This window comes from Pyxicephalus adspersus, chromosome 3 (genome assembly GCF_032062135.1).
Source record: "Pyxicephalus adspersus chromosome 3, UCB_Pads_2.0, whole genome shotgun sequence".
Lineage (NCBI taxonomy): Eukaryota > Metazoa > Chordata > Amphibia > Anura > Pyxicephalidae > Pyxicephalus > Pyxicephalus adspersus.
The window spans coordinates 22,210,161-22,232,494 of NC_092860.1; the positions used below are offsets into that span (position 1 = coordinate 22,210,161).

General features: G+C 38.4%; 1 protein-coding gene across 2 annotated transcripts; it reads left to right on the plus strand.

The window, feature by feature from the left end:
- The first annotated feature begins 1,159 nt into the window (after positions 1-1,159).
- On the plus strand, positions 1,160-20,329 carry SPHK1 (sphingosine kinase 1). Of its 2 annotated transcripts, none has more exons than XM_072403867.1 (5): positions 1,160-1,753; positions 10,846-10,992; positions 12,983-13,077; positions 13,157-13,272; positions 15,549-20,329. In XM_072403867.1, exons 1-5 carry the CDS (start codon positions 1,357-1,359, stop codon positions 16,288-16,290), a joined length of 1,497 nt encoding a protein of 498 aa, XP_072259968.1. In that variant the 5' UTR covers positions 1,160-1,356; the 3' UTR covers positions 16,291-20,329. The 2 variants fall into 2 exon arrangements, with proteins under 2 accessions (XP_072259968.1, XP_072259969.1); XM_072403868.1 differs by lacking the exon at positions 1,160-1,753 and adding an exon at positions 4,204-4,324.
- The last annotated feature ends 2,005 nt before the right edge of the window (positions 20,330-22,334 follow it).

Below are 22,334 nucleotides of genomic sequence, written 5' to 3' on the forward strand. Positions count from 1 at the left end.
AACCAAAGGGATCCTTTTTTTGCCGGACAATGCACTTGCGCACACGTTCAACGTTGTGGCTGCCAAATTGAACACCCTGGGTTTCCAATTGGTCCACCACCCCCCCTACTCACCTGACCTGGCCCCTTCGGACTATTATCTGTTCGTGAATTTGAAGAAGCACCTGAAGGGGCAACGTTTTGAGGACATTTCTGACATCAAAGATGCTGCTGAGAGCTGGTTTGGGGCCCAACCAAAGGACTTTTATTTGAACGGTCTAGCAAAGCTGCAACTACGCTGTACCAAGTGCATCAGTCTCGGGGGGAATATGTTGAATAAATGTTTTATTTCATAACTCTGGCTCTTTTCTTTCTGGGCAAAGCCAGGAACTTCTCAGCACCTCCCTGGAGAGATAGAAAAACTCATTGTCAATTTTACAGATAATGATCAGTGAGAGTGAATGGAATACCTGTAGAACAACTAACACCTCTAGTATAGTAATATACTATGCACACCTTGTACTCAATTCATTCAGTTTTGAAGAAATGATATGGAATGCAGCTAAAGTTATTCCTTTGCTTCCATTTCCTACTATAAACTTTGCAAAGCCATGTTAATTACAGCTTTGTATGGACAGTGTAAATATACACAAAGGCTGACGCTACCCAACTACAACAGCAGCTCATTGTTGGTACAACAAGTGCTTAGTAGCAGTGGCTCCACTGTCACTGTTTTGTTGTCTGGGTTCTATTTGAAATGTGACCCTGCATCCAAGTCTGTGCAAATATCCGTAGCCACCCAGTCACTCTTTTTTGTAAAGTATTATTATTAGTAGTATATATTAAGCACCAGCATATTAAGCAATGCTGTACAATAAATAGGAGCTGCAGATAACAAACGTGCATATATAATGTGTAAAAGTATGACAGAGAAGAGGGCACAGACCGTTTGAAGCGTAGCTAGAATTTGTAAAAAATAAGCAGCAATATTAGTTTTATTACACCATGCTGGCCGTGATTGAATTTTCTTAGCGTACTCAGGTTTGTTTCCCCTGCCTTACATGCACAGGTAGAATGAATTTGGGTGCAGTGCACACGCCTGGCTGTCTGTTCTCTAACCACTAGAGGACAGCAGGAAGCAGAGGGTGTTGGGTGCTACAAACTCATACAGAGTCTCACACAAGCACACAAGAGTCAAATGTGAACTGACAAGCAGAGAAGCAGCCTGTGCTCTTTTTTCTCTCTCAATCTGCTTCATGTACTGTCCGTCCTTTCTGTAATACTTTACCTTCTTGCTGTGTCAAGACTTCAACCACAGCCTTTTCTGTTCTGCAAGAAAACCCCTGTTTTGTGATCTGAGGCTTGTCAAGGACCAGACATGGGTGATGCTCATGGGTCATCGATTGACCCATCTGATATTCTCCTTTGTGACAGCTTCACCCAGGTGCCTGGAGATGGAATGGTTCTCTCGCTGCTCCTGACACATAAAGAACTGGTAATCCAGAGCCTGGGTGCCACCTCAACTGGATCCCACCAGATGTCATTCAATTTAACTGACTGTGTCAGTTGTCACTCTTTCAAGGGTAAAGACCCCAAGGACATTGGCGGGTATTTCACCGTTGTGTTTTATCCTCTTAGAGGGATTTTAGGATCTACAAACCACAGGCAACAAATTTCCAGGACCTTTCGGACAGAGGCGTCAAGGAGCAAAGAACAGAACATGAAACTTGCCAGGATCTGGACAGAAAAGATAAGGCAGCTGTCTATAGAACAAGGTAAAGTTGGGGAAACTAACTGCTTTAAAAAGTTCTTGTTGTTGTAACAACCTAGACAGGTGCCACCGTATTGTACATGGTGGCAATTATATAGTAGGTCTGTCCAGCTCCATATTTCAAGAGCCAGGATCTGCACACATATGTAGTATTTCTTTATGTGGCAGGAGTACATTTAGTAAAGTATGGTTAAAAAATCAGAAAATTACTCCAGTTGTATGGATTTCCTGACCCATTCGTTGAGTATGGGAGTTGGACATACATGTAATAGGTGAGCAGCATTTGCAATTATTGACAGTATAAAGTTATAACCTGATCAGTTATGTTACTTGCAGTCATTTACACATCAGGTTACTCAACAATTAAAGAAAGTATGAAACTTCAGCTCTTGAATTTTTTTTATTCCTGTATAGTAGGTGAAATTTGTAATGGTGTAAATGTATCAGCAATCAGACCTTCCTACATGATCCACTTTCTGAATATACTCACCTGACAGGTTAGAAAACATTTCATTGAAGTTCAGTGACTCAGGAGATTGTAGTCAAAGTGGTGATCAGGACTGGAGAAGGGATTTGTGACACACATGATCTCATAGCATGGTGCTGCACCCATTAGGATCAATCCTGTACTGGTCAGAGTAAAGGTTCCTGCACATTAGTTGTGATTGAAAACACATGCACATACCTGAAGTTTAAATATAAACAATAGTAGAAATTAAACTCCATTAGATAGGTGGGACGATTTTGTACTGCCCATAGTAGTTCTGCAGGTCTGTGGAGCTTCTTTTAACTTTGGTTCCCAACAGATGAAAGTTGCCAGAACTTGTTTCTGTTAGTTTAGGATGGAATGGATATAGTCTCACACCTGTGGCTGAAAAGCCGCTCCTAGGCACAGAGCAACCTGCCCGCAGGATAACACATTTGCATGCATTGCCCTTGTGTTTGCAACACAGTTCCTCCTTCAGAGGAGGAAAAGCAACTGCTTGTTCAGAAGTAACATGTCGCTTCCATAAACCACGCCGCAACCACATTGCCATGTACAAATTGGTCCCCAACTGTTCGCATTTGGTTAAATCGGAGCAGTTTGGAGTGTGGTTGGGCACAACACTTTAATCAATAGGAGGTCCAACATGGGTCTTAGAGAGATTTTTTCTCACATTTTAAAAAAATGTTTTATATATTGTGACCTTTATACCCACATATGAGTGTTGTGAGTGTTGTGATTAAAAGCCTTGCACAATTTGTCATAGAACAGTTGGACTTTTTCTTTAACACTATATAATGTGAATTACAAGTTGAATTGGCTACAACAGAATATGTTTTTGATCTTTGGTGATTTTTTAAATGTAAAGTTTATATAATATTGCATTGATGGTGTTGTAGATTGACCTTCTGCAGCCTTTACATTATCTACTACAATGGTTGCAAATCACTTCTCAGGTTTAGGATGGCACCTGTGTAATGTGTTTCTGCACAGCCGCATGTAGTATGTGCTGGGAGAGGCTGTGATGGGGTGACAACATAGGAAGACACCAAAACGTTGTTGTCATGAGCCTGCAAAATGACCTCCAGCTGCAGATAAAAAATATAGAAATACATTTAAATCGGTGATAGTATGTTGAAGCTTATATGTGATTTTAGCGATTACATTTACATATATTTTAGCAGTTGGTGTAAACAGAGGCCAAAAACCAGGCATAGAAAATCATTCACATATGCTGTGGTGATGAATGCCAGGGGATAATAGTCACCCTGGATCATGTGGTAAATATTAATTAAATTGGCACTGAGTGTGTACATGCTGCGCTGGCTCTGGGTGACAAAAACAATTCTGTATATTACACCCAGGTTTCCTTTTCTGGTTACCATATGTATACCAAAAGCCAAAACATTTTTAATGTTGGATAGCGTACGCTTTTTTGCCATACCTGAATTTTTCTTTACTTTGTGACCTGTAGGCCCAACAAGAAGTGAGGGAAATCTCTACACAGTGAGGGAAATCCTTTCTTAGTTGTCACCAGAACAGGTTTCCCTAAAATTTCCCCTTTATTCCCATTTCAGTATTGGCAATAATCCCAAAGCCAGAGATGGGAAGACGTGGCAATAACAATATGGCAGCTTTGAACCAAACCTGAAAAACGTGTTTGATTTAGGCTGCAAGCTTGTTGTGGGCCTGTGTTTAGAAGTTGCCTATTGCAGCCAGGCAACTAGCATGGGATGGTAACAATGGCATCCCTCAAATTTCTTATGTGACAGGTTTACTTTAAAGTGACCATGCCAGGGACAAAACCAGAAGCTTTATACATCCCTGGATATCGGTCTGTTCAGTAAAAACACTTTGTAGAGGATCCCTCAGATTGACTCCAGTGTGTAGAGCCCCCCCCCGCTGGCCACTGTGGTTCCTCCCGCCAACCACAACATCTCCATTGTGTCCTACAGTGTCATAGCAGCCGAAGGGGGGACAGGGGAGCACACAGTTAGACCAGGCCAAGGTGTCCGATCAGATCGGTGCCTAGAGTAAAGTTTTACCAAATGGACCAACAAACTGATATGTATAACCCTACATTATTTTCAGGTGAGTGCCTTTCTAGTTGTGTTTACTTTAAAGTGTATGTAAAGATAAACTATGTCCAGTAACACTTGTACTAATGCCAGATTTTTATATCAGACAATTATGAACGATCGTCATGGACAACAATGGAATGGACTGTGCTGACTGGTCACAGCTGAGGAAGGGAGGACTGTTGTATTTTCTTTCCAGCTGAATGATTGGCCAGGATATTACCTGTGTTTGGGGTGAATGCCTCCCTGACATGCACAACCTAAAGCTGACCTCCGGCCATGCAATGAAATTACTTATATTGATTTTGCTGCGTACTGTGAGATAATAAATGCAACATGTGAGACAGAACCCACCTCATTTCATGCCTAGCATCACCCTGACCACCATTTCTATTTATTAGATTTCAGTTATGACGGTTCTGCATCAAATCTGGGTGTTACAGGTGGTCATCATGGAAATCCTGGAATGCCCATTCCTCCAGACTAATATCCACCCATCAGCACTTCAAATAAAGTGCACTTATCCTACTAAACTACCCCACCCTTCCTTTCCAAGATAAGCAGAGAGGGTAAATCTTCATAGAGAGGACACCTATAGGGTTCCATCTCTTTACTATATAAAATGTTCTAACTTTAGGTACAACTTAAGCACCTGACAGGTATACCGTACTTTTTTCTATATGACGTCATAACACAAGTTATTCTAATTTTGCAGAAAGGTGTACAGGCTTTTAGCTTGCATTTGGAGACGAGCCATTGTAACAAAGCCGAGCAGCAAATGAATCAGTCTAATTATATATCTCATCAGGATCCAAAGGTTATGTTTGATTTTTGTTTTGTCATATCTGGGCTATGCTGTCAAGCTGTTCCCATTTGTTCACTGATTCCAGTCCTCTGTGAGTCATTGCCCTCTATGTTCAGAGATTTTGTTCTATGTTGAAGTGAAGCCAGGTGTAGCCATTATTATGGGGACAAGGCACAGACAGGTGAGACAGGTTAGAACACATTCCAAACAGTGATATTCCCACTCCGTAGGCTTAACTTTATAGCTCTGAGTACAGTGCATGGTAATAATAAGCATATGTTTGTACAAAGGTGGCATGATTGCATCATAATTAAATTATATGTTTTTAGGTAAACTTAAGTTAATAAAATTGGGGCCAATCATAAAGCAGCTCTAGGAACTTTCAGCAGCCATATCTCTGCTTTAAAAAGAAAAAGAAGCATTTCATTCTGATATGTTAAGAATGAAGAACACTGTATGACATGGCAAGCTTCATCCTGTAGTCCACATTTTGTGAATGGGCTGCAAAGTCCTGCAAAGTGTAAGGAGGAGATCAGTAAATCCATACTAGCTCATAACTTTAGCTGCATACTTAGGGGCTGAAAAATAAAATTTTCAGTAGTAAATCACCTGTTTACCTCTATGCATGTGCATGCCATGCTGGTTTGTGCGTGTGCAATGTGCAACCAAACAGCAAACCATTCATCATGCACCATGGGGAAATATGTGCATTGTATCACTGAGCATTGAAAGAAAAAGGGCAGGAGCATTTTTGGCACTAATGGGCAATCTATATATCACAAAGCATTGATGCATCAAGCAATGCTATACAGTGCATACAAGTGAGAATGTGCCCCAAGGGTTTTCGTTTATAGCTGGCGTGTTCAATCAGAAATTGGGAGATTGAGGACTTCTGATCAAACCTGAGATTACAACTGGCAGAGGGAAATCTTATATGGTGATTCTGCAACACCAAATGCTAAGGCCCTGATTTATTAAAGAGAGAATACACTTTCGCCAGTAAAGCTGGGTGATCCAGCAAACCTGGAATTGATCTGGTCCAATAACATTTGCTAACAAATACCTAATGACTTTTAAAAAATCCATTCCAGGTTTTCTGTATATCCCAGCTTCACTGATGAAAATGTATTCTCTACAGCCTTGGAGAACTTTAATAAATCAGGGCTTAAGAATCAAATGCTAAGAATTCCAACACCAAATGTGGCCAAATGCTAAGAGTTGCAAAGCAAGCTGAAGAAAAAGGGATAGGGGAAACAGGAATATTTTTTTACAGGTGTAAAAAAGTGTGTCCCAATAAAAGAGGTATTAATGTCCCAATTAAACAGATGATAATGTCCCAGTCTCACCTCCAAAAATTGTGGCAAAACATGGATTGCAGTAAAGTATGCTTCAATTTTTTCCTTCGAGGTATGTAGCTTGTAAGTATTCAGCTTTTCAGGTTTACACAAGAGTTTCTGGTTAATGATCCATCTGCCTAATTTAGATACACTTTAACCTGCAATGTGCATGCTACTATTTAAATACTGCACTTGTATACTACCAGTCTTGACAAAAACTATAAGGGATTTTACGGTTGACTTTCTTATGAAAATGCTGGCTTTGTGGCTATCTTTGGGCTCAGCCAGCTTTCCTCTTATTGGAGAGGTGTTCTAGACTTCTGCAAAACCACTAAAAAACTTTTGTCTCATAGGCTGCTTAGGCTAACCTGTCAAACAATTAAATAAATTTGTATTACAAATGTATAACTTATAATAAAATACTTTTAAAAAGCATATTTTAACATAAAACCCGTTGATATGAACAAATTGCCATGTACAACAGATGTAGTAGAATTTTTAGGAACATCATTTAGGCTTCACTCTAAACCAATTTGGAATGTACCTTACAATTTTGAGTACTGTACTGTACTTTATCACAGTTGCACAAACACAGTTTGTTACCTTTAACACGGTCTCGTCTTTTATATGTAATGTAATTGTGTTTGTGCAACGTAGTGCAAATATGCAAGATATAAAAAAAACAGCCATGTGTTTCTATGATCATGTGCTTCCAGATATTTGGTTTAGGTGTTCTTTTTAATTTTATAAATCATTATTTTGTATATATTTTAGTACATGTGTTAAAATGGGAAAGGGGTAAGGATTAGGTTACATAAGAACCCTCTGGGACTGGTGGTCTTATTTTTCTATCTATTGTAAAATGAGAATGTGCTGCTGTGGAGGTTGGGGCATATTAGGTAACCCTGCATTAAAAAAGGAAAGGGTCACTAAATTATTTTTAAAGAATCCTTAAGTGCATTAATTGGTTGAATTCAGCTTACTACATGTACACAGAATTATATCTAAAAATGTAAAACTATATTTTGTTTTGGCCGCCCTCCATCAAAAATGAAAGGTTCTCTGCCCTTTTGGCCCACCATGCTTCAATACAACTGACTTTAACCCCCTGTAAAAGTGTTACCCCAAGTTTGCTTCCAATTGTGTCACATCACTGTCAATTCTAGAAAACCTTCAAGAGTATTGGGTGGTTTTGAATATCCAGTTTTCTTAGGGGTCACAGCCATATCAAATTTGCCCCCGTAATGCATTGAAAGCCAAGTTGAGTTTTTTTTTTAACTTTTTGGTTGTACTTTATTTATTGTATAGCTTTTTTAAAACCATTTTATTCTTTGGGGTGCTTCTGGAGTTATTTCTTTTCATTCATTGTACAGGTATTCAGACTTATTATGGTTAAGCAGTGAGAAGTCGGCTGTGTAAGGGAAAATTCTGCTTTTCGTAATGGGATCATGTTGATGAATATCTAAACAATGTTCTCAATAACTTTTATCTTGAGTTGCAATAAAATTAATATTAATTTTAGGTTTATGGAATTAGTTCATGAGACTCATTCCTGGAAGTAGCAGGACATTTGAGTTGACTTCCTATTAGAATTACCATGTTATCTGTATAATGTCTAAATTCAGAGATAGTTGTAGGTGGGGCTTCCCTTCTAAACTTTCAGGGGTTGATGGTCGCCTGTGTGCTCCTGATAAGGAGTAGTAAATGTGGAGGCTTATAGAACCCAAAACAACAGATAACATGCTCACTATGGGCGCTTTGTAAATAAATACTGAATGTATTATCAATAACAACCAATAACTCATGGAGGTAATTGCCTGATAGAATATACAAAATAAAAAAATGCTGTAGTAAAAAAAAAGTAAAATAATCTGCATTTTGAAAATAATGTTAAATGATTACCTTTTAATGTGAAAAAAAACCTGGAATCTAAGAACCATCTGAAAGCTGTTCACATTACCAATGTCATTGGTCACATTGTCTTTGCAGAAGTGGAGCGATGGAAAATTGTGCAGCATATTAGTCCTTAGATTTGGTTGTGCATTATTTTTTTTCCTTTATTTTCACCTGCTGGTCCTTCAAAGAACCCAGTTCCTGTCCATGGGTGTCTTTGCATGTATAGAGCAGCCATGATTTTAACACTAGACTCCCGATTCAATCAACAAACATCTTTCTCTATTCATCACCCTTTTATAGGGGTGTGGGGACTTTTACCGGAGATAGTTAGAAGGAAGAGAACAATGTGTGTGGTTTTAGTTAAATTCACGGGAAGTAACAGTTTTGCATTTTGGCAAGATCAAAAGGTAATTTATGTATTTTGTAGAAACGTTCTCCTGTAGCCTAGAAAATACAAACTATCACAGCCCCCGCATGTAAAGACTGTTAAATGGCAAAATATTATAATTTGTTCTTAGATTTAGATGTTTCAAATTAAATAGATATATTTGGATATTCCTCAAGGCAGAGCTGCAGGAATTGGATGAATACTAGTGTGGAACTAATGGTTCTTTCATGCCAATTATTGTCCTGTTTAATGTTTCAGTTTAAGATACTTTTGGGCTCTGTATCTTGTGTCTGTATCTTCCTCTCTGTTGTACCCGGTTAGAAGCTCACACAGGGACGAGGACCCTCTCCCCAACTTCTGTTTAACAACATTGGATACTCAAGCAGCCCATCAGCAATTATTAATGCAGTCGCATGTGAAGAAGAGGAATCCCAAGTTCCCCATACTCCAAAGTACTGTGTATTTTCCTATATTACCAGTGGCAGAACAGGGGAGTGGAGGAAATGTCCCATATGCAACTCAACTGTCTTCTGTTTGTTAAAGGTTTAAGCCCAATACAAACATCATATAGAAATCAGATCACTAGCATTGGAATTGATCTTTTATCATCATTTCTAGTGACAGATAAACAAGGGAGGATGAGCAACACCAAACTGTGTATTTCTCCATTGGAGTGCGCAGTGTTCCATCCCAGTCAGCCGTTCATCCATCCAGCATAGCAGATTGAACAACATTGTGGGTCCACTGTACACGTCAGATTTTTTTGCCCAAGAGAATCATGATCGACGTGTGACAATAATCTGATGTGTGTATGAAGCTTTATTTCCTTAATCATACCTAAACTTTGACTGTTTGCATGGTTTCGGCTGAGTGTCCCTTTTCCTCATGGCACACTCAGCCGAAACCATGCAATATGCCATATGGTCATTGACCTCCTCAGGGTCACACTAAAACGGGCAGTGATCTCATCAGAAACAGACTAAAGGTGAATGTTTCCCTGTTCTCTGATCTATTTGATGTTTTACTAGTACCTTACCAACTTCCAAACCTGATTCAGATATACCTCCAAATTTAGTCATGGTCACTTGGCCAAATCTCTTAGTTTCCTGTATCACCTATATATGCAGAGTACATTCACACCTGTCTATTTCTGACTTCCTTGTGCTGAGCTTAATCATCTTCCTTCAGATTCCAGACTTGTTCTATTTTCAATGCAAATTGTACCATCATGTAACCCATATCAAAAGCTTGATGTTGTGGTGCCCCCTTTAAATTGTATATAAACCAAATAACAAATATAATATGTTGTACATACCCAGGCTTTAAATGTGATGGCTCAATTAGTTTAAATTTTAGGCTTTTAAACATTATTAAAAAGTATGGTAAATACTTGTTGATCTTGCTAAATGGAGTGCCCTTATCTTTTTTTGTAAGGTAAAAATACAATATATATTTTTTTTGTAAACTGCCAATACTATCAATCCGCCATGTAGTGGAAATGAACAAAGGCAGATGTTTGAAATCCAGCATGTGTAATAACCAAGGCTCCATAGATATAGTGTAGAATTGAGTGTTGACAAGAATAAATTAAAAAATGATATTTTTGAGGATTACCAGGTAGAAATAAATAGTTCTGCCAGGCTGGTCAGTAAGGTTTTCTTTTATTGTGTGAACAATGGGATACTTGGTCTACCTATAAATTAAATGAAAGTAAAGAATTTTAAGATAGCCAGTCCAGTTGTCATTTTTTCCAAATCAAGCCAGAGAACCTGAGCTATCACCTGACTGGTTGTGATGGACATACACTTTTGTTTCCTAGGTGTTCTTCTATATTTTGTATATGATGCCTATTAAATTTTATCTATTTTTTATTGGATTCATAACAAAAGTGGTGCAGAGAATTTGATAGAATTCTATTGTCTCTACCATGTTGGGGCCAGCTTTCTTTTGATAAAGATGCAAGCTGACTGTCTATGGCATCAGCACTTCCTGAGCCTCGGACCCTAAAAGCCATGGTTAATAGCATTCTTGAAGTCGTCATTCATTTAATTTATTTCATTTATTTATTTATTTATTTGTTTATTGATACATTTCATTATCATTTACAGGACATCCATACCTTGTGCCACAATCAGACCGTGTACTTGTGTTGTTGAATCCTCGTGGTGGAACAGGGAAGGCTCTTGCTCTGTTTGAGACCCACATCATGCCCATGTTGACAGAGGCCAATGCCCGTTTCACCTTGCTGGTGACAGGTAGGAAGGGGTCAGGAAGAATGAAAGGTGACACAGAGGGTAAAACTTTGTAGTTGTAAACTTAAACCAGACTTGGCAGAGAAGAAGCAGGCAATTTCAAAGCACCAGCCCACTAGCAGGTCCATAAACAAAAATGGTCAACTGAGTCAAATGTTCCTTTTTAAATGATCAGAGACATTAAAAGGGAACAGTCATTTTTTGTGATATTTGGAACAGCTTTTATATATATATATATATATATATATATATATATATATATATATATATATATATATATATATATATATATATATATATATATATATATATATATATTTCTTAATATTCACTTTGCTGGTGACCGGTATGAAGGGTCAGGAAGAATGAAAGGTGACACAGAGGGTAAATATTTGTAGTTGTGGACTTAAATCAGACTTGGCAGAGAAGCTCTTGAGGTCATGAGCATTGACCAACAGCAAATATAATGACATAGAAATTGAAATGTTAGAGCAACAGTACAAAAATAAAGAGCAAAATCAAACAACTAAAGGAAGTACGTAAGTTAATATTGCTATCCAGTGATTCTGCTAAAATCAGAATAGTCATTAAAAATACCCTAATTTAATTTTTTTTAATCCATTCAGAAGGATTTTCACTGACCATCTAACAAGGCCATAAGGCATGTGGTATGTTACTGTGATTGTTGACTACCATATATATATATATATATATATATATATTATTTTTATTTTTTTTTTTTACCATTAAAATTTTTAATTACACCTGGCTTTCTACATGTGAGAAGCATCAAGAGGTCTGTAGTGTCTGATCCTCTATCACAATCCCCCGTGTTCCAGGAGCACCACCATAATGATAAACAGACAGGGGTTGGCTGTAGTACAGCTATGCATTCACAAAAAAAAACCCAAAGTAGTAAGCATGTAGCGTGTACTCCATGTATGTATCTCAAGGTTTAATGACCAGGTATGACTAGTATGTGCCTTTTACACACAGTTTGTAGTTCTGAAAAATGCATCTTTACAGAACCGGCTGTGAATATGTGTGATAAGGATATGTATAGTTTGGACCTTGTCAAACATTTAAATTAAAATGTATCATGAGTGAATCATTAGTAAGTGTTTGTTTAGAACTTTGAAATTTCATTGTGGTGCATTAGACCAACCAGCTGTCTGTCATCTGTAGACCCGGAAGCACAATTTCCTTACCTGCTATAGGAGAGATGTCCCCAAGTACTCAAAATAAATACCAATTTATGTAATTTACAGGATATATCAAATGATTTAGTTGTGCAAATTAGGCATAGAGTTCTTGTCACACCAACTGATCCATGCTTAAGTTGTTGAATCTGGTGTGGGTATCTAGGCATGGATGACCTATTTATGAAAGGGTTAATGTAATTTGCATGGATTTGCTCACAGTTGTAGTGCTGGATAGCATTATCTTTTTACTGACCAGTGACAAATTTGGGAGTGGGCGTTAAAAAATTGCTGTATTAAACAAATCTTAAAGCTGCTGCACAAGCCTGCATCTGACCCCAAGTTCCTGCCGATACAACTGAATGTCCAGTCCTGGTTGTTTTGAAGCTTGTCCTCCTCTTCTTACCTAATATTTATTATAGAGAGTTGCTTGCCTGTCATGTTTACTCTCATGCTTCAGTGTGTCTTAGAATGAGTATGAGACAAGGAAATCTGACTTGCTTGAATTGGAACATTTTTTTAGTGGGAAGAGTTTTTTTAAAGTGGAGATTTCTCTTTCAAGATTTTTTTGTGTCCCCATTTGGAAAATTCACCCTTATGTCCTGTCCAAGTAACAAATGTTAAGACGGGACATCATGATTCATATTGTCCTTGGGGTAACATAAACTGTAAGGCAATGCAATGTTAGGCAGGTGTTGGAATATCTTAAAAAAATCACAAAATACTGTATACCCAGACAAAAAGGATTACTTTCTATCCTAACAAAAACTGTGTTATTTGCTCTAAATTAACAGAAAGGCCCAATCAGGCATATGAGGTGGTACGTGACCAGGATCTGTCTAATTGGGATGTCATTGCTGTAATGTCAGGGGATGGACTCATATTTGAGGTAAGAAACCATTACCTTCACTTTACAATCTATTTTGAGACTCTTTTCCTAAACCAAGATTTCTACTCTTTATTGCCAGGTCATAAACGGGTTAATGGCACGGCCAGATTGGGCTGATGCCATTAAAAAGCCCCTCTCTGTCCTCCCAGGCGGTTCAGGAAATGCCCTGGCTGCATCTATCAACTATTATTCTGGGTAAGTAAAACTATAGTCAGACAAATGTGATATAGGCTGCCCATGCTAGTAATACTGAGCTTTCTGTTTCCCCCTTTGAACATTTGTATTTACTTTGCAGGGATACTTTCTTTCACAAGGGGACAATGTTCTCACTTCTGCAGTGACATCTCTGCAGTGTTGTCACCCTATTCTGATTGCTGTAACTTTTTAGACAATTTAATCCACTCTATCTATGCAGTGGTTTTATAATCGTATTAAAGTCCTGGTTGAACCCATGCAAACCAAACCAGCCTACTAACAACATTTTATTGCTTCCCTTTTAATGTTGCAAAGAATGTCACCCATTGCCAAAGGCGCTAGATGTGCCTAAAATGCAGATTTTTATATTTGCATAACAGGTTCATTAGCTTAATTTTCGTACATTGATGTCAAAAATAGATTTGAACATTCTTTTTGTTTGTTAATTTTTTTAAATGTGTTTAACATTCAGATGCATACAAGCATGTTTGTCATTGTTAATGTTTTTATTACTGTAGATCTCTGTCCGTCACCAGGGGCCATCCTTTAATGTATAATAAATCAAGTGTCACATCCCTGTTGTCTGTATTGATGCATCACCCATTCCGCTTCCTCCAGGGATGTTATAATCAGGGACAGCAGATGGGTACCTAAATTTGTGGTGTAGGGCGGCTACTGACCTTCTGACCTTTTTGGGTATTCACACAAAACATTGAAGATTGTTCCTCTTATCTGGCTTCCAAATGCCTATCATATAAGTAGTTTTTAAAAGTCTTCCAGTGGTAAGCATCCCCATGACAAAAACTCTGTAAACATCAGTACATCATTAAATGCAATAAGTGTAAGTAGCTAAATCCTATCATATGTCAGCCCTTTGTAGTCCCTGTACAGAATGGCTGTAGTGTAAGAGGAGCACAAAGAGCTAATTAGTTCCTGGCAAGGAGCATGTTATTAGAAACAAAAAGAACAGTGACCTACAGATGAGCTTATCTTTGTCCTGCTTAAAGCTACATACACACTTCCAATTATTATCGTTGGAAAACGAACGACGAACGTTCATGCACGATATATATGAACGATCGTATAGCACCGATCCTGCACATAGAGGTAACGACACGATCGTTCGTAGATATTGTACACACAATAGATACGATCGTTTGAGCGATAGAGGAACTATGTGCACGACAGGAAAGTGAACGGACGTTCGTTCATCACGCATGCTCTGAACATGGACGATCAACGAACGACCGTACACACGAACGATGTTCAACGATCGTCGTCCAATCCGATCCGTCGGTCCGGTCGTTCGTTTCCAGCGACTTTCCTCGTTCGTCGGCGTCGTTGGTTACTTTTTTACGAACGATTTTTTGCCCAATCGATCGTTCGTCGTTCGATTGGAACGATAAAAATTGGAAGTGTGTACGCACCTTTACTTTCACTGTCCAATCAGAGGTTAAGTCAGGTCCAGGACGAACTAGATTAAGAAAAAGTGGGTTGAGTGATAATGGGGCCATCAGACATTTAATAACACAAAACTGCATTTGAAAATGTTTGATTTGAAAGTAAATATTGCAAGAGAACATATTCTGTTATTATAATTTATCTGTTAGTGGGCTATTTTTTTTTTTTTTGTATTTGATTATTTTTGGAGTTCTGCGTTAGATTCTAGGCATCTTAGATCACATGGTGTCAGCTGCAGGGAGCATTATGGGTAAAAAGATGCTCCTCACTTTACAACCAGGTTCTTTTCAAGCAACCTGGCCTTCAAGGGAATTAGTTGTTAAGTGAGGAGCAAAGTAAAGGGCTGGCCTGCGAAGTTGTGAGTGTGCAGCATGCATCAGTGTTAGCCTGCAGACCCGGATCAAGGAAGATTGCTACACGGGATGGAGGATAGAGCTGAGGATAATGAATGGGAGATGCCGGGCTGCTATACACTGTACAGTACATAAGTGCCGGTCATTAGTGCAATCCATGAGGAAGCACTATTATTTTAAACCAGATAGACCCTGGTAGGCTTAATGTATAATTACAAATGATCCAGAAAGGCCCTGGATATGCTTAGAATATGTAAGGAGGAGGAAGAGGAGTGAGTAAAGGGATGACTTTATCAATTGCAGCTACTTTTTGTCCGTCCATTGAGATGCCTGGGGTGTGTTTAGTCATGTGTCTACTTTACTGGAGACTAAACCATTGGTTTAAAAAACTGGCTTAATAATCCTTTAAGTAGTAGATAGATAGAGATATATAATTATGTATACATTTTTTTCTTTGTACAGACACCAGCAAGTCACAGGTAACAAACTCCTCATGAACTGTGCCTTTATCCTGTGTAAGGGTCAGCCTCTTCCCTTGGACATTGTCTCCCTCACCACCTCACCTGGAAAGAGAAAGTTTTCCTTCCTAAGCCTGGCCTGGGGTCTCATTTCAGACGTGGACATAGAAAGCGAGAAATACCGGTTTATGGGCTATGCCCGTTTCTCCATAGGTACATTTGTGCGGCTGACCGCATTGCGCACTTACTCAGGACGTCTCTCATTCCTGCCAGCCAGCTCTTCAGCATCAGAGACAGCCAATGGAAGTAGCCCTCCAACAGATAGCACAGTTCTGCAAGACCAGCTACTGGTACCACTGGATCAGCCTGTACCAAGTCACTGGCAAGTCGTTGAGGACCAATTTGTCCTCGTTCTGGCACTCTACCAATCTCATCTTGGAGCTGAACACTTTGCTGCCCCTATGATCAAAGGCCCTGGTGAAGGGAACATTCACTTGTACTACGCCACCTCTAGAATCTCAAGGACGAGTCTTATTAAACTCTTTATGGCTATGGAGAAGGGAACACATCTTGAGCAGAATATTCCCCATTTGACTCACCTTCCTGTTTTAGCATTTCGAATAGAACCACATGAAAGCACCGGTATTATGACAGTGGATGGAGAGGTCATTCAGTGCAGTCCAATCCAAGGACAGATTCACAGAGGTTTGGGACGTGTTATATCAATTGCTCAAGGTTCTAATTAAAAAATGAATGCCACATGAATAACACAACTACATGCGCTAAAAAGAAAATACTATTGTATTTATTAGGATATATTTACCAATGCAGCTTGCAATGCTAGTGCAACTATGTAATTTAAAATATAAATAGCACACATTTATTCCTAAGATATACCACCAAGGCTATGGTAAGTATGGTAAGACTGCATCAGTTAAAATAGCTTTGTGAGTAGGTGTTAATTTATACTTTGAGAAGATATCCTGAGCACAATGTCTAGAACTTCAGTATAGTAAACGTTTCCACCCAGCTTAAAGGAAACACAAAGTGGGTTTCTTTTAACACATTTTTATTGAATGTTAAGAAATTTATAATACAAAGATTGTGAGCTGAGTGTACAGATGTTCCATATAGGAACTACACAGGGTAACATTTTCAGTGAACATGGTCAAGGGAAAGACATGCATATATAAAGTGGGTAATGTTTTGTAGTAAAGAGAAATGGTAAAGAAAGAGAAATAGTGCTGGAAAAGACTCAAGAGAAAGGGAAGCAAGGAAAAAGAGAAAAAAATGGTGACAAGGAGATGTCTAGGTAGTGAATCAAATGTAATTATTATATTTGATATTTTTTTTTTATCAACCTTTTTAACATGAAGGAACTTGAAATAACTTTCAGGTTTCGGGGAGCCCCTACTTTAATTACTATATCCATAGCCTACATTATATTTATGTGGTGGTCATTTGAAAGAATTCTTCTTACATTGCTGGCATTGTGAGGAAAATGTCACCCTTACCGATAGCCAGAAAAATCATTGGTGTCTGTAAACTGACCTGAGAGGACAAACTTGCTTATTTCTCTAGCCTAACAGCCTATGGAGGAACCCTGAAGGAGATTTGTCAAAGTTTGCAGTCAAGTAGTAGGTTATCCATGGAACACAGATTTTCTTTTATTTAGGAGTTGCTCTGTCATACAGAGATTAAAATGGCACTGAAATTCTCCCGAAGGGGACGTGAACATATGGGTTGAGACTTTCTACAGGTTTTTATTAAGCAATACTTCCATAGGTTCTATACAGTCATGAGAAAAAATAAGTTGTATGACTTTATCAGTCTTTCACATCATTGTGTGTTCACATCAAATGTGATCCATTCTTCCTTACAGCATTGCTTCCGTTCATTGGATGTTTGTGGTCATTTATTTTGTGCACAGCACTCTTCCAAGTTTGCTGGTTGATGTTTGGACTTTGATTCTCTTCTTGTTTGTAAAGTTAGTGGTGTGCTTAGGATCATTGTCTTGTTGCATGCTTTAGGCCAAGCTTTGACTCTAGAATACTTTAGTATACAGAAGACCACATGGTAAAGTCATTGACTGCAAGGTGCCCAGGTCCCATGGCTGCAAAACAAGGCCAAATCATCACCATACATGACAGTGGGTGCAGGGCTTTTTTGCTAATATGCTGCATTTGGTTTTCTCCAAATGTAGCATTTTGCAATATCTTTATCTGCCAAAAATCTTCACTTGTCTTGTCTGTTTAGAAGACATTGGACCTGTTTTAATAAAACTCTCCAAGACTGGAGAAGATACACTTTCATCAGTGAAGCTGGAATAGATCTGGTTCAGGATTAAAAACATTTGCTAACAAATACCAAATGACTTTTAAGAAATCCATTCCAGGTTTGCTGGATCACCCAGCTTCACTGATGAAAGTGTATGTTCTCCAGCTTTGGATAGCTTTAATAAATCAGACTTTTGACTAACTATCCTAGGTTTGGTGTCAGCCAAGATGAATGTGAATATTTGACATGAATTGTCAACATAAAGAAAAAGTATAATTTAGGAAGGACAATGATCCAGCCAAGCCAAGAAATAGGATAGTGCTTCCATTCTGTAAAGAGGTGTTGTAAATGATGATTGAGGGGTGGGTAGTTGGTTTGGAAAAGTGAATCCCAAGAATCCACCAATGTAAGGGAGAGTTTCTTGACTGAACACTAATGTAAGGAAACATTTGTTCATTGACCACCAATATTTGGGGGCTCTTATCTAATTGATCATCAGTGTAAGGGAACACTTCTCCCCTGATCAGTATTGTAAGGGAGAGCTCCTCTACTGACCCCCCCAATGTTAAGGGACCCTTCTCCCACTGATCCCCAATGTTAGGAGTCCCTTTTCTCATTGACCCCCAATGTTGAGGGGCCCTTCTCCAACTGGCTTCTAATTTGGAGAGGCACTCCAAATTTTTTGGTAGTTAATTAATATTCAGGTTTTCATTACTGTAAAATGTTTCTAGTGTAGATCAAGGGAGTGTTAAATACTCCCTTGAGTTCTTATAAGTTCTTATCACACATATACAGAATGTATTATTACTGTGTATTCTGTTTTCATATACCTGTCATCCTGCAATCCTATTAGAAAACTTATGAGAGGAAAATATGCCAGTACCTGGCATTTTCTTGTACAGCTCATGAAATGGAATTAACATCTGTCAAGTTAAAGATCATTTTTTACTCCTCTATATCTCTGAATATTTCCAACAACCATTTGGGTTAGCATTGGTCGTAGAGAATTACGGCACAGAAGAGCACAGCAATCGGATCACAAAATTAAATCTATAGACTGATATGTTATAAATCCTTGTATTATGGCAGCCATTTTTCAGGTACCAGCAGCAACTATAGAATTAATAGGTAAACGCATATTTGCAGTATTTGAGAAGATCTTTTAATAAAACTCTTCATAGGAAGACTGGTCAGGACAGCTGAGTCCAACTATGCTTTTAAAGGATTGATGATTCAATAATTGGATTGACACACCTAAAACAAACAGCAAACCTCCATTATGGCTTTAAAGGGGACGTTCCATTGCATTCTGTTGTGTACTTTTCAAAGTTTCTTTTTTATATTTTCACGTGGTAATCCACAAAAGGAGTTTCTGTCTTAAGGTGGACACAATCACAGAACTATATCTATGGAGAAAGAATGTAGCCATCTTTGGACAGCAGCACCCGTGGTGAGTAGGGTGTTAGATTGACTTCTTTTAACTGATTAACAAATTTAGGCCTAACTCCAGATAACGTTTTTTAACCGGTTGCAGTAAAAAATTTTTGTCCTTTTGGTATGATGCTGAATAAAAGCTGACTATTGCAAGTACCTGTCAGTGGATTGTTGCAGCATTCTAATTACTTTTTTGCTGAACAGCTTGGGCCTGTAAAAGTAAGAAGAAAAATGAAAAATTTACAAACAGGATCAACAGGTAATACAACTATGTGCGTGGTTTTTTTTTTTTTTTTTTTGTCCCCAGTGTTTTTTTTCTCTGCAGTGCTGGGAACAGAGCCAGGCTGTGCCATACAGTGTAAGCAAAAAAACAAAAAGGAACCAGGAACTTTTTCTTGCAAAGAACTGTTGCACTTCTCTTCCGACAAAAACCTCTACCTCCTGGTAACTTTTCCGTAGACCCGTATTAAAATTATCCTGTTGTATATTGTAAGATAGAAATGTATTTATGCAGAATTGTAAAGTCCTCTTTACCCTAATGCAGAAGCAATGAAATAGTGCAAATCCTGCAACAGTGAATAATTCACCACTGTATCCATGACCAGGAAGCAATAGAAGCTGAAGTTAAAAATTGCCTAATGGAAGAATTAGAAGAATCACCACAGTACAATTTACCAACTTATATATGTTGGACCATGCTGAGACTGTGGAACGATTTAAAATATTATATATTTATATGTAAATATGCAACAAAAGCCATATTATTCCTTGTAGCACTGTGGAAATGAAGTGTAGTAAGTTGCATGTTACAGTAACATACACTTTGGCTGTATGTGTGTGATAAGGGAGATTACCATGACACTGCAAAGTTTTTCAGCAATTCCACATCACTGTAGTAAAAAGCAACACAAACAACAAACAAACCCATGTACTGGAAAATCACTGAACCACCAATTCTATCCAGGAAAAACATTTTAGCTGTGCTACGGTGGCTACAAATATGGCAATGTCAAGGGGGGAGCTCCTCTTTCACATATTGCCAAATATTAAAGTGGAAATATTTGTTAAAGTGCATATCCAGGTAATATTTTTTTTCTATAGAATGGGGAATAGTTAGACTTGTTGCCAAATTGTTTTTTGTGCCTACTGGGGAGATTTAACCTATTTGTCCTGGTGACTAATGTTATAAAGGCAAACAGAGGAAAACTAGAGTTGTCCCTAAAACAAAAGATAAGAAGTCATCCACCAGGGACAACTTGAAACATCTTTTCTCTAACTTCTTGTTGTATCTTTTAAATTTGCCTAATATTATACAAATAGCAAAAAAAAATAAACTTGCAGGGGTTTTAACTCTTCACTACTATATCCAAAACTAAATGAAAGTCTGTAGCTATACATACATTTTTAGGAAATGCAACTAAATCCATAGTCCTCAGCCCTCCTGACCTATTCTTAACTGGAACCCTACCCCACCCCAGATGCTTACATACCTCAAGAAGACCTGTGATCTGCTTTGAGATGCCACTAAGTTTGCATCCTGCTGACAAATCCTCTTTCTGGATGGTAATGCCTATGTATGTTCTAGGTATCACCAAGAGATGACCCTATGAAGGAGATAATGTCAAGCTATTTTTAATGGGCTTTCAATGTATATGGAAACGTACTTACCTGTCAAATTCCTTGAAATCCATGTTCCTTTTTCGAACATCCTAGCCAATTACTTTGTCCACTGTAATCAAGGCCATGTTGTTAGAAAGGATTGGATAGTGAAGGAGACACAATTAACTCTGCGCTCCCCTTCCCCAATCTGTGGCTACATTTGTTGGATTCACAGTGCTTTATAATAATATATATTTGTATGGTCAGCTGTGTACACAGTATCATCAGTGAGTAGTATATATGCAGCATGAAATTAGAGATCCGTTTTGCCAATTTGCATAGAACAGTGTCATGTTTATTGGCTGTTGTCACTAGATGTGGAGACCTTGGCATAGGGGACTAGATAACATGTTTAGATTTAAAGAGGAGGCAAGGATATACAATTTCTTTTCCTTTGACTTTTTCACAACTGACCGATCATTTCAGAGGTGGATTTGGGCAGATGAGGCCCTAGGCAAGGCAGCACCTTCGGTCCTCATGTTACTTTGATTGAAATTGATATAGCTTGCAATATGCACAGAGAAGACCCCCATGTGCATTGTCTGTAGTGATCTCATCAAACACCAATTGCCTACAATATATCCTCCTGATGATGTGACAGCCAGGAGCACCGCTTTGACCAACTGCAGAATCACAGAGGTTTTCAATGTACCTCCTGGACATCCACCAGGCTGCTGCCTATGTTGCCTTTTGAATGATCCATCTCCAAGTTATTTTTATCCGTAATAAAATATTAAAAGAAGCTTTGAATCTCAGATCCCTTACTGCTGAAAAGACATACTGACATCTCTGAAAGGGTCAACAGATAGATGTGTGTTTCTTCCTTGTTAAGGAAAAGGACGGGAAAAATTATGCTTTCATACTTTTAAAGTCACATTTAAACATTTTCACCCTTCCAGGATTGTCTGATATAGTTAACAGCTGAGAAAGATAGAATTGGTTTAGAATGATGGAAGACATTCCTTCTCAAAAACCTGGAACAAGACCAAAATTCCCCAGCACTCCTTACAGCTAGTCAGCAGACAAAAAGCCAATTTAATTGGTTTCAACATTATAGGATAATGAGAGATGTTTGCTGTATAATACATGTGAACACTGCTACAATAAGGCATCCCTGTAAAGTGTGGTCTCCAACACAGAAGGAACTGGGGACCCAGCTTTAGACAGGCACCTTTAAGACTGCTGAAGACCCCCATTGTGTGGCCCTACCAATGAGGTAAAAAAACAAATATTCACATAATCACCCAGATTTCCCCTCTGTATTCTTTAAGTAAAGTTTTCCATAGCTGATAACATTATCTGGATAGAACAAGAGTTCACCTTAAATAATGACTGTACTTTCAAACTACACAAAAGTTTTTTTTGAACTTTCTCTGTTCCCTGACCTAAAGTAACCCGCCCTCCTCCTCCATACATTTAT